This window comes from Dasypus novemcinctus, chromosome 24 (genome assembly GCF_030445035.2).
Source record: "Dasypus novemcinctus isolate mDasNov1 chromosome 24, mDasNov1.1.hap2, whole genome shotgun sequence".
Classification (NCBI taxonomy): domain Eukaryota; kingdom Metazoa; phylum Chordata; class Mammalia; order Cingulata; family Dasypodidae; genus Dasypus; species Dasypus novemcinctus.
The window spans coordinates 19,238,944-19,252,370 of record NC_080696.1 but is presented as its reverse complement, the minus strand read 5'-3'; the positions used below and the strand labels follow the sequence as shown (position 1 = coordinate 19,252,370).

Below are 13,427 nucleotides of genomic sequence, written 5' to 3'. Positions count from 1 at the left end.
CTTTACATCACTATGCAAGTGAAAGAAGCCAGCCACAAAAGGTCATGTATTGTATGATTCCTTTTATATAATATATCCATAGTGGGCAAATCCATAGGCACACAAAGCAAATTAAAGATTACCAGGGGGTGATGGGAGAGGGGAATAGGTAATTACTTAATAGATACAGAATATTTTTTATGATGGAATAAAAAATTTTTGAAACTGGAGAGAGCTGGTGGTTATACAATGTTGTGAACATAATAAATACACTGAATTGTATACTTTAAAAATGGTTACTTGTATGTTACGTGAATTACACCTCAAAAAACAAATCTTAAATTTTTTTTCTTTTTTGCATTATAGAAAATTCAAGTCTACAGATTTGCCTCTCTGCTCAGCTTTGACCAATTTTTGTTATATAGCATTCACATTGTTGACAATTTTCTGGCTATAATTATAGTTTTTCTTTTTTAAATTTGGTGTGGCTCAGAGTGTTTTAAAATCCCCACCCATAATTGAGAATTCTTTTGTTTAAACTCTCCATGGTAAACTTTCAGTGCATTAGGTTTGCTCTTGATCTGTGTAATTGCTATTTGAGTAATTTATTCACATGGCTCAGAAAAGTAACTTTTAGTAAATGTTTAATGAATGTCAAATTCTGTGAAGTGCAGTTTTATCTATATATCTATTAAAATAGTCTTACTATATTTAAATCTGATGTATTGTAGTATATTGCCTATTTTATCTGTCAAAGATAGAGGATGTTAAAAATCTCCCATTATAAATGTGTTTTTCCCCTTGGTTTCCTTCTTCCTTCCTTCCCTCCCTCCCTCCCTCCCTCCTTCTTTTTTTTTTTTTGTTCCAAGGCCAGGGATTGAGCCCAGAACCTCATGTGGGAAGCCAGTGCTCAATCACCGAGCCACCTAGGCTCCCCTGAGTTAGTTTTTTCGTTTGCTTGTTGTTTGTTTTTTTGGAAGGCACTGGGAATCGAACCTGGGACCTCTCATGTGGGAAGCAGGCACTCAACTGCTTGCTTACCATATTTTCTCTCTGTATTTCTTTTCTTTTTTTTCTTTTCATGCTATGTTATTTGTTGCATAAAGGTTTATTATTATTAGTATGAAATTGTGAATTATATTTTTAATCTATTTGAAATGATTCCATCTGTGTCCCCCTGAAAGCTTTTTAATTTGGTATCGATGTTTCTTTGCTGTGTGTGTTTGTGTAAATATGTGTGCATGCTTGTGTGTGTTTGCCTCAAATGTCATTTTCCATATTTTATTGTTAATCTTTCTGCATTTGACTTGGTAGGGGAATTCAACCTGTTTATACTTATTACTTTTTTGGTGTGATAATTAAAATTTTTGATTTTCCTTTTATCTTTGTTTTTTGGGGAAGAGGTCACTGATTTTTGTTTATGGAATATGCTTTCTGTCATTCCAATAATTATCTTTAAATTAACAAGTACTATTTGAATATTTTTCTTCTGATTATCCGTATCAAAAGTAAAGCAATATTTGATGGTAGCATCACGCTTTTACTTTAATCACATCTGTCTTTTGCAACTCTCTTACTTCTCAGCTATTTAAAAAATATAATCTGGCATTTTATATCCAGACTATTTCATGATTATCTCCTTTGAGAGTTATTTCTCTTACATTCGTTGTTTGAGGGATTTACTTTTTTTTAATAACCATATTTACTCTGATTATATAAATATAGCTCATTATCATGGTGTTTATACTCCTCCATCCTTGTTTTTGTATTGTTTATTTTGATTGATCTCTGTATTTTCTGGAATATAAATCATGTAGTATTTCGAGGAAGAAAGGAAGTTATATGGATAACATGCTTTCCAGTTCTAGAATATCTTTCTTTTAATTTCAAACCTATGTAGTTGGCTATATAATTCTTGAATCATAATCTTTTTTTCCCCTCAAAACTTTTGAATTTTGTTTGTTTTTCTAAATAGCTATAGTTTACTTTAGCTATTTTTATTGAAGACTGGAATTTTATATAGGTATTTTATCTGCTCTTGGACTTTATGCATCTGTGTATTCTTGTACCCATTCTATTCTGCTTTGTCTACATTGATCAATTGACCACACTGTCTTCTGGAATTTTGAAGAGGGAAAGACTAAGGTTTTTGTTCCTTTGTGAATATCTGCTTTTTCAGTTTATGTTTGTGTAGGATTTTTAATTATATATTGAATTAAAAACTTTATATGTGAAATGTTTCTAGGTATTTATCTTTGTTCTTTAACTTATTTAGTTCTAGGGATGCCTTGTGATATGCAGCGTCCCCAGGGCAGGTGACAATGGAGGAATCTGAGTCAGACTCTCTAGATACATGGCTATTATGTTTTTCATCTCCATTTAATATTTTCTGCTTTCAGAATGTTAATTATTTGTATCTTTCTTTCCTTTATTTTCCTAGGTCTTAAAAAAAATTCCCATCCTCTTATATATTTTAAGAACATGAATCAGAAATTCTAAAAAATGACCCTATTTTTTTCAGCAAATCTATTTCAGAAGGAAGAGTTTCCACTCTTCTTTAGGAAGGTCTCCTTCCTTACTGTACCATCATTCTAGATATGTTCTACTTTCATGGGTGGGGAATAGTCAAGGCAACTCCTGCTCACATTCCTTGCCTCTTGACAGCTTTATCTGCGCTTTGTTTAAGCAGTAATTTCTCTCATTGTTTTGCCTGTACATGGGACTCTTTACCCTTTTTAGTTTTCCTTGCTTATTCAGGTTTTATAGTGTTTTTTATATTAGTAGATTGCTAAGATACAGGAGGGAGAAATTAGTTATCCCTCTCTTTTTTATTATGATTAGATTGCCATATTTCCTTTAGATGTCATTGTCTCCTATTTTAAGTCTAGTTTTTGAAATGTTTTTATTCATTTTATGTCTAACCAAGAAAATTATTGCACCTCCAGTGGTGATGTAATCAAGCACTGGGATTTACCGTAATGTTTGGAAATGCAATTCCTTTCTCAGCTGTCTTTATCAAGTACCTAATCACCAGGTTCTTGTGTCTACCATGGTAGAGTAGGAGAATCTTCCTTAAACTTGGGCATTTCCTTATGTCTACCTAAAATTAGGATTCCCTTTGTCTTCCTTATTTTTCTTTTTCACTCATTCCTTTATTTGTACATGTGGTATTTATTAGGAAACAGTATGTGCCAGGCACTGTTCTTGAAGTTGGGGATACAAAATGGATGATAGAGGATCCCTTCTCTCAAGGGATCCAGCATCTAATGGTAGAGTAGGCCCTGTGTCTATCCAGCTGAGAAGCATGCTTGTGATCTGAGGGTGTCCAAGAGCTATGAAGGAGTGTGAGTCATGCGGGCAGAAGTTGTATGGTTGAGGCAGGCTTCTCACAGGAGGTGATGTTTGAGTTTGGTCTTAAGACTGAAAAAGATGTGACCAGGTGAATCTGTACTTTCCTTAATTGTGAACAGCATGACTATTGATCAGATAATGTAATGTACTCTGAGGGATTCTGGGTAGAAAAGGAAAGCATTGTGGGGAAGTGGATGCAGCTTGACTGATAGAGCATCCGCCTACCATATAGGAGGTACAGGGTTTGAACCCAGGGCTTCCTGCCCCGTGTGGTGAACTGGCCCATGCGCAGTGCTGCCACGCCCAGGGAGTACCATGTTTGCAGGGGTGTCCCCTGTGTAGGGGAGCCCCACGCACAAGGAGTGCACCCTGCAAGGGGAGCCACTTTGTGCAAAAAAAGTGCAGCCTGCCCAGGAGTGGCGCCTCACACGGAGAGCTGATGCAGCAAGATGATGCAACAAAAAGAGACACAGATTTCCAGTGCCACCGAGAATGCAAGCAGACACAGAAGAACACACAGCGAATGGAAACAAGAGAGCAGACAAAGGGGGGTAGGGGAGAGAAATAAATAAAAAATAAATCTTAAAAAAAAAAAAGAAAAGGAAAACATTGCTTTATAGCTAAAAAATGTAGTTATCTTGTTTGTAAAACTATGCAAGTTTCATTTTTGTTGTATTTCCCTTGGAGAAATAACAGGTTGAGTTGATAATTATTTTAGTTGACTACCTTATGTGAGTTTGTCTGTGATATTTTCCTCATTTTTCACTGTACATCTTACCTTTCTAAGTGGAGTTGCAATCAAGTGGGAATCTACTGGGATATATTGCAATCATCTGGTAACAATTTGACAAAAAAACACAAAAAACATTCCCACACAGATTAAATGAAGACCAGCAATTTTAAAGTACACTATCACATCTCGTATAAACTGCAGCTTACATTTCATATTATTCCTGGTCATGCAATAGGTTCAGAAGGAAAAAGAGCTACGAATAATCAGTTAAAAGAATGACAGATTCCCTGATGTGCTGATCAGTAGTAATACCTAATTTTGATTTCGAGTGTGCTGTAATGGATTACCATATAGATGCAGCTGAGCCCTGGGTGTTAGCTAGAGCCATGTGCTTTTCAGAAAAGTAATATTTATTCACACTGTGTGGCTTTCCTCAATTTGTTTTTTTTTTTTTTTTAAACTCTCCCATGAAACTACAAACAAGATGTCAACAGCTTATGTGGCATTCATAGCAGTGTAGCTTAGAATATCAGCTGCAGTAGAGGAAATGACAGATTGCAGTTGCCTCAGAAAAGGTTGGTTTCTTCTGGGACTTTCTGAGGGACAGGCTTAGCATTTAGATGTAGCCTGCTGTGCGGGGCTTTCTTTTTACTGACCTCAGAGACTTTAGTACTTTAAAAAAAAATGGCCCTTGCTATATTTGGGTGCTAAAAGAAGCTTCCACATGGGTAAAATTTCAGCCTCTGAATTGTTGTATAAGATTCTGTCCATTTGGGAATATTCTTAGTAGTTCAGATATTGGCCATGGTGTTTCACATCCAAACCTTATTGAGTCTATTTTTGAGAGTCCTTAAAAGTCCATCCATTTTGTAAATCTGAAAACATTTATTCAGATGTGGTGATGATAAGCCTGATCTCAGAACAAGTAGGAGACTACTTTTGTGGCAGACTGACAGTATCTAAGCATCTATATACATATCATCTTGCTGTTCTCTTGTTCTTATATTAAAGAGCTGTTTTCTTTGTACATGCTAATAAAAGAAAACTGAACCAAGAAGACTGATCCTATTTTGGAAGGCTGAAAAGCATGATTCAGTGCCAAGATGGTCTCCCAACTAAATTAAAGATCTGGAGAACAGTGGGCATAGGGTGCATCCATCTATCAAGATAAGATCTATCCTGAATCCTTAGATTAGTTCTGTTGGCATCTTCTGTTAATATATGCAGCTCTAAAATGAAGCAGCAAGATAGGGTCAGAAGATGATCCTGGATGTAGCCGGGGTGCCAACCCTTGAGGGTAGTTTAGAGACATAGCCCCCTTAGAGGAGAATGAATGAGAAAGTAGGACACCCAAGTCACTGCTGTGTCCTTTGCTCAGGGAAAGTGAACTGCACAAAGTAGGCAGAAGAGTATGGTAAGGACTTGATAGAACCAGACCTCCACCAGCGTGAGACAGCTGTGCCAGCAGAGAGCCCATGGCATGGATGACCCTGCAGTAGGGGACATGCCACTGAGTACTTCAGCTTCTCTTAGTCTGATGCAAGTATTCAGTTAAAAAATTTGAAGATTGCTGTGGCAGATAATCCTCCTTAAATCCCCCATCAAGAAAAAGTTTGCTGCCCAGCTGTAAGGAGAGGGGTTAGCTGGCGGCCTCCAGTTGTCCAGCTCTGGTCATCTTCTTCACATCATGGCACCCAGCCAACAGCTGAGCAAGGCAGTGGTACCCAACCTGGCCATTTCCAGCTGTGTGGGACTCCTCCCACAGGCCGTCTTCACTCCCATGCTCCCAGTGGGCTGACAGAGACTTGGCGGATGTACACTGTGGGCTGAGGCCTCCTGCCCAGTCTTGTTTCCTCTGTGTCTCTTCACACACATTACTCCCTAATAAACCACGGGCATTCCTAACTCCGTCTTAGCCTCTGTTTCCCAGAGAACTCAACCTGTAGCAATTGTCATTAATGTACTATCAATGATAAGAAACTAGGCTCTAGAGTTCGTTTTTTGGTGGAGACAAAGTATGAGTTAAAGAATTAAAAAACAGGCAAAAATGGAGTCTCCCTTTCTCTCTCTCAAGGACTCCATGCCAAGCCCTATCCAAATTGTGCTTATTTGGGGCTTTCTGGTTGCTTGTTTGGCAGCAACATGACTGCCAAGATCCTTGTCCTATATTCTATAGAACGCTAACTTTAAAAATTCTGATTTCTTTTAACTGTTGTTAAGAAAGTAATGACCCATTTTTTTAATAGTTAGTTCCTTTTGTATATTGTCCTTCTAAAATCCATGTTGGTATATATTACAAGGTAAAGACCTATTTTGATTTTTCACCCAAAAATACCCTTTTGTCTCAATACATGTTATAGATTGATCCTTGCTGTGTGGCACTGATGTCTGTCTGACAAGGTTGTGGGTTCTCCAGGCAAGAGAAAACATCGAGTACAGTTTATTTAATATTTAAGTCATTTTTTTTTTTAAGATTTATTTTTTATTTTTTATTTATATCTCCCCCCCTCCCCCCAGTTGTCTGCTCTCTGTGTTCATTCGCTGTGTGTTCTTCTGTGTCTGCCTGTATTCTTGTCAGCAGCACCAGGAATCTGTGTCTCTTTTTGTTGCGTCATCTTGCTGCGTCAGCTCTCAACGTGTGTGTGGCGCCATTCCTGGGCAGGCTGCACTCTTTCTGCGCTGGGTGGCTCTCCTTACGGGGTGCACTCCTTGTGTGTGGGGCTCCCCTACACAGGGGACACTCTTGCATGGCAGGGCACTCCTTGCACGCAGCAGCACTGCATGTGGGCCAGCTCATCACATGGGTCAGGAGGCCCTGGGTTTGAACCTTGGACCTCCCATGTGGTAGGTGGACATCCTATCCCTTGGGCCAAATCCACTTCCCTTAAAGTCATTTTGATACATAGCATCGATTTTCCTATGGTTTCCTGCATCTTTAACTTTTTCTAACTACTGCAGATAGTGATAAGTATGTCTGATCTTTAAAATAAGCTTATAAACACCTGGCACATCAGAAGTTTCTCCTTTGACCTATGCACACTTTTCTCTAGTTTCTGCCTTACCTTCTTCATCCTTACCTTCTTAGCAGAACTCTTTCAATGTTCTATTGTCAGAGTTCCATAGTTTCATCTAGTCTTATTTTAACTCTCTCCCAGAGAGATCTCATCTATACACACTTTTAAGCCACCTATATCCTGTTACCTTCCAAATCTTGCTCCTTAATTCCAGATCTTAGATCCAGTTGCCTAGTAGAACATTTATTTCCACGATTTCCATAAACATTGACACTTCAGATTCCAGGATGCCCAGACCCAAACTTATCAGGCTCATTTTCTTCATTTATGGGGTTCCTTCTGGATTTGATATCTTGGATAAAAATGTTGCTATCTGCTAAAACCCCTGAGCAGAGAGGGGGATAGTTGGTTGTTCTCAAATTCATTTACTTCACTTTCCACAGTGTGTCTACCTGCCCCTCCCAACAATTTCACCTCCTGAATATTACTACTGTATGCTTTTCCTCTTCATTCAGCTGGCCTTGGTCCAGGCCTTTTCATTCCTCATCTGAAATACCAGTTTCCTCCTTCTTGATGTTTCTGTCTCTCTTTTCAGTCATCTCAAATCCATCTCTGGCTGGGACCTGTTCAGAGACTGTACCCTGTTTCCATGAGAACATTAACTGCATCCCCCAGCCTTGCCCTCTTCTCCAGCCCCATCACCTCTCCTCTTCATGCACCCACCAGCCAAGTTGAACCTCCTGCTGCTGTCTCTCTTCTTTAAAAAAAAAAAAAAAAATTCATCCTCCCCTGCTCCCTCTGTCTGCTCGTCTTTTCTTTAGGAGGCATTGGGAACTGAACCTGGGACCTCCCATGTAGGATAGAGACTCAATCGCTGGGCCACTTCTGTTCCCTCCATTGTTCTCTCTCTCATTGTGTTTTTTTCTCTTTTGTGTCTCCCTGTTGTATCCTCTTCTTGTGTCAGCTTGCCATGCCAGCCCATCATGCTAGCTTGCTGTCTTGCTCGTCTTCTCTAGGAGGCATTGGGAACCAAGCCTGGGACCTCCCGTGTGGTAGGCAGGAGCCCAATTGCTTGAGCCACATCTGCTTTCCCTGCCCCTCATCTTTTAAGGCACCAAACTATCTTTGCCTCTAGGCCTCCCCACATGCTCTTCCTTTTGTTCCTGTTCTCCACTGGGACAAGTTGAATTAATCTTCTAAGTCTCAGTTCAAGTATCCTCTTTTCTAGGAAGCATTCCATGATGCCTTGGCTGAGAAGAGGTGCTTTCTCTCCCTCACCTCTATTGCACCTCATACAAGCTTCTGTCAAGGCTTTCTTTTTCTTTTATTTTCTTTTTTGGCTGAATGTTATTCTTTTCTTCACTGTCTCTCATGCTTACTGATTATAAAATGCTCAGATAAGAAGGACAAGTATTTTCACATTTATTTTATTGCTGCACTTAAGTGCCAAGCCTGGTACCTAATGTACAGGCATTTTTCTCTATGGAACTTGTGGGATATGTGTGTGAGTGTGCCTGTGTGTGTGTAGGTGTGTTTGAATATAAGTCAGCATTATCATGTAGTAAAACAAGATCTAGGATACCTTTCAGAGTAACGAGCTTAAAAGAGAAATCAACATCATCAAGGGCAAGTCCAAAATGGAAATTTAGGGGAGAGTTCACATTTGTGACTGTAGTCACCTATATAGGACAATGGCAAAGATCAGGAAAGATCAGGATTGCCTATGAAAATCTCAGTTTCACAAGCGGACGTCATTCAACTTTCATTTACCGAGTATTCATTGAGTACCTACTGTGTGCTGGCATGTTCTAGGTGTTGGGGACACGTCAGGGGTCCAGGCGCACGTGGTCTACTCCCCTGGTGCTTATATTCTGGTAGAGGGAAGACAGCTGCAAACAAGGTCCCCTCTGATGGGCACAAGGACTAGGAGGGCCATAGGACAAGAAATGGAGGATGTACTTGAGACATGGAGGAGCCAGGCTTCCCTAGATAGAGTGCTCAGAAAAGACCTCTCTGAGGAACTGACATTTGAAATGAGACCTGGATGGCCAGAAGGCACGCTGTGCAAGCCTCGGGTGGAGAGCAGCCCAGGCTGAGGGAAAGGACAAGCAATCAACTTGTCTGCATTTGGTGGAAGTTTCCCTGCTGTGGCTTTTCCCAGGAAAAGTTCTTAGAGATTCCATTGTTGGTCACTGTGTCTAGTATGTTACTGACCCAGATGGAAAATTAAGATGAGAAAACAGAACCCAACAGGCTGGCTCAAATGGAGGAAGTAGTTTATTACCTTCATGGAAATAGACTTACTCAGGAGATCAGAATATATATTTTTGGTCTTAATTTTTCAAAATGTTAAAATATTAGGCAAGGTAAACCTAAAATGGGGATTTTCATGATAAAATAATAATGTATTGTTAATACCAAAAATGTATTTTGACCAGTATTTGGATTTTCTATATTTCTTTAAAAAGATGGTTGCAGAAAAAGTATAAGGAATCTTATTACTCAAGATTGCCAAAATTTGCTGTAGAACAAGAGAAAAAAGTTATTCTCATTAGTTTGTGTTTTTTTTGGGGGGGCGGCAGTAAGGGAGGAGCTACTTTTATGAGCTAAATGTTCTTGTATGTTGTATATTTATTCATTATTGTATTTACCAAGGGGGGAGCTAATGAAACAATCCTAAAATCCACTGAATTGTTTATTATGATCTCATGCCCCTTGTGGTTCAACTTTCCTCCCATCTCTTCTCCTTTTAGAGACTGATAATGATTATAAAATAAATGGGAAGGATAAGATGAAAAAGGAGAAAGCTGGTAATCAGACATTTGGGAAATTATTCTTTTAATACTTAAAAGATGCCACTGGGAAGCGGACTTGCCTCAATGAATAGAGCCTCCGCCTACCACACGGGAGGTTCGCGGTTCAAACCCAGGACCTCTTTGACCCGTGTGGAGCTGGCCCATGGGAGTGCTGCCACCTTCAAGGAGTGCTGTGCCACACAGGGGCGCCCCCGAGCAGGGAAGACTCCTGTACAAAGGAGTGTGCCCCTCAAGGAGAGTCACCCTGCGTGAAAAAAGTGAAGCCCACCCAGGAGTGGTGCCTTACACACACAGAGCTGATGCAGCAAGATGATGCAACAAAAAAGAGACGCAGTTTCCTGGTGCTGCCTGATAATACAAGCGGACACAGAAGAACATGCAGCAAATGGACACAGAGAGCAGACAGCAGGGGGGAAGGGGAGAGAAATAAATAAAATAAGTGTTTCTTTAAAAAAAGAGAGACAATCCCAGAACCATATAGGATAAAATGCAATCTTTATGTTATTACAAATAGTTTTATTTTTCTGTTCTGAAGCATATATAGCAAGTAATATTATGAAAATGTATCATTTCATTTTCTTTTATTTTCTCTTTATGTCTTATTAATTGTTGTTTTTATTTTATAGAAAATTTTACAATTGCTACCTGAACGGATTTTCTTTCGCTGGCAGTACCAGAGTATTGGTAAGAACAATTAAAAAAAATTTTTTTTTAGTAATATGGATTTCTTCCAATGAATTTTCAATAATGTTGTAATGTTTTATGTAATTAATACCATCCAAATAGCTTATAGCAAGGTATATTAGCTAATTAAATATTTCCTAATTAAAACTGAGACAAGTTCTTCCTGGACTTTGGAGGACTATGAGATAACTATCTCATGCTCTAAAAATGCTACTCAACATGTGGTTCATGGACCAGTAGCATTGGCCTCAGCCAGGAGCTTGTTAAGAAACGCAGCAACTCAGGCCCTAAGAAGACTTACCGGATCAGTCTACGTTTTTAACAAGAGTCGCAAGAGATTCCTGTGCATGTAAAGTTTGGGAAACACTAATGGAGAGTATTTCTCTTGAATAATTTCACAGTGTTTCTTACAAAAATATCTCTTCCTTCAAGCCTTTATCATTGACTCAAAATTATTCTGTTCAAATGGTTTAGGATATGGTGGCAAGTGGAAATATAAAATGAAGAAGTGTACCATTGCCCCTGCAGTCCAACTTTTGCCATATAACAGTATTATACCTCAACTTAAGAGTCACAGCAAAACTTGAGTAATTTGTGGTATTGGTTGTGTATTAAACCTTCTGTTTCAGAATGTCTGATTTACTCCTGCTGCCTTAGAAGAGTCTGGTATTTCCTACAGTTTTTCTACCTTACCAGGTGATCATATTTGAGGTGTGCATGGCCTTGTGGTAGAATATTAACTCTGTTTCATCATTCATTCATCCAAATCTTTATTAAGGGAGAGACATTTTGTGCAAAGTTCTGGGGACAGAAATAAAGAAAGTCATACAAGCTTATTGCCTTATAAGGGAATAGATGAGGAAAAATCATTACACTATAATTTTTACTATAAAAGAGGTAAGTGTGATGTTAGCAAATTAAAAATTTTGATTAAGTCTGTTCATAAAAATTGAGGAAGTCTTTAAGAGGTGTAACTTTGATCTGAGCCTTGAAAGATGAGTAGGTCAAATGTAGAAAAGGCATTCTAGGTTGGAGAGCAATTTGTGTAAAGACCAAGAACCTGGAAGAACATGACAATCAATGGATAGTCAAAATTCAGAATCCTAAATTTAATTTAGGATTATTTATACAAAAAATGAAGCCGACCCTTATAGAATGGATTTATTTAAAATTATATGTTTAAAAAATTTTAAGTAAAGCCATTTATTGAACTAAATGAATAAAATCATGACAGTGCCTTCATCTGTAATTCTTTCAAATACACAAAGGAAATCTTCCTTTTAAATTCAGAGTTGTTAGTAACATTTCTGCTTAATTGAGGTTTTGAGCTTCTATATTTAAGTTAAAGTATAAATTAAGAATTTAATATAAAGTATAATCTAAGGAGACATCATGGGGATTCATGATACTCCCTGATATACCAGGAATGAATATGGACCAAGGTAATACACAGTGTGTCATGGGAGCACAGGTTCAAGCACAACAGAAACTTTCAACAAATGACCGCTTTATGACTTACACAGCCAGAGGGTCCAGACTAGCAGGGGAAGAGATCCCATCGGGGCAGTCTTCTGAGGAGGCCAACTGCTTGGGTTGGGGTTGGTAGATGGCAAGCTCCACATACCCCACTTTGTGTTGGAGAAGAGAGGCAAATATTTACTGTTTGAGAGTGGCATTTATCCACCCCCCCTGGGGGGAAGCCCTGCCAATAAGAATCTCTGCCTTGATTAGCATCTGGACTACTTGTTCCTGGTTTGCGGGCTTAAGGTCTGGTGGGCCTCTTCATTAGACCTAACTTTTCCTCCAGGTTGTAGAATGCAAGCAGGCTGAAATATGGTCAAACAGTAGAAGAGGAGGCAGGAGGTAGGCAAGGGCTGGGAGATGGCTGCTGACCATGTGCCTGTAATTTCCACAGCCATGGATGATGATAAGTAACTGCATGCAGTGTTTGTATGTATGTTTAAAATGTCTGAAGATTAGTAGGCCCCCCCTAAGCATGAATAAGCTTATTAGAACTATGTGTGAAAATTAATTTGCCATTTGAGTGGTGAAACTTTATACATCTAGTAGAAAGTGTGTGGTATTACTTTAAATCTGTCTAATAGCACAGAGAGTGGTTAAAATTCTTGGTGTAAGTAGCTTTTCACCAGTGTAGTAGCATTTACTAAACATGAATGAACAGTGACAGACTCTTCAATTGCCGTGTGCTAGCCCTGCCGTGTCAAGACAAGAGCAGTAGGTAGGGTTTATCTAGTTTGTAGAACACACGGTCTCTGTAAAGTGGTCAGAATGTTTAAGTCACATTTCAAAATGCTGAAGTATGAACACTGACATATAAAATCATCCTTATTTACTAATGATGCTATATATGTAATGCTTGAATTTAACAGGCTCTTTTCAGATAAATATATTTTTGTATGATTAATCAAGTTGAATAAATTGGATAGGAATTGGTGTTTGTGCAGATCCACATCCCTTTTCTGTGGTGCCTTGATGGACAAGGGGGGAGACAATTTAGAATATCAAAGGCCACATGTTAAAATCTGTGTGAGCACCCCCCGGTTCTGGGCAGCACCCTCTAAACAAGTAAATTATTATTTCTGCAAATAAAGGTATGAATATTCACCCTCAATGAGATAAATAAAGCAAAATAGCCCCAGTCAGGTTAGGTCAGGTATTGCTACCATGTGAATTCGAATCAGGGTATTTCTTGTTCTCTAATAAAGCTATAGTTTTCATAGCTTTCAGGATTTTGAAATTACTAGTAATTTTGGATTTGTAATTTTATACATTTGTTTGCATACCTCATTGTACTGCTTGCATTGTTTACAGTTGGATTTGTTAAAATTG

The 13,427-nt window shown here is 38.7% G+C and overlaps 1 protein-coding gene across 4 annotated transcripts in view; it reads left to right on the top strand.

The window, feature by feature from the left end:
• Positions 1-13,427, top strand: part of RALGAPA2 (Ral GTPase activating protein catalytic subunit alpha 2) — a 321,127-nt gene that overhangs the window by 47,484 nt on the left and 260,216 nt on the right. For all 4 annotated transcript variants that reach the window (XM_004447756.3, XM_071211588.1, XM_071211586.1 and 1 more), the window contains one exon: positions 10,520-10,577. In XM_004447756.3, coding sequence (XP_004447813.1) covers positions 10,520-10,577 — 58 coding nt within the window. The remainder of the gene's footprint in view (positions 1-10,519; positions 10,578-13,427) is intronic.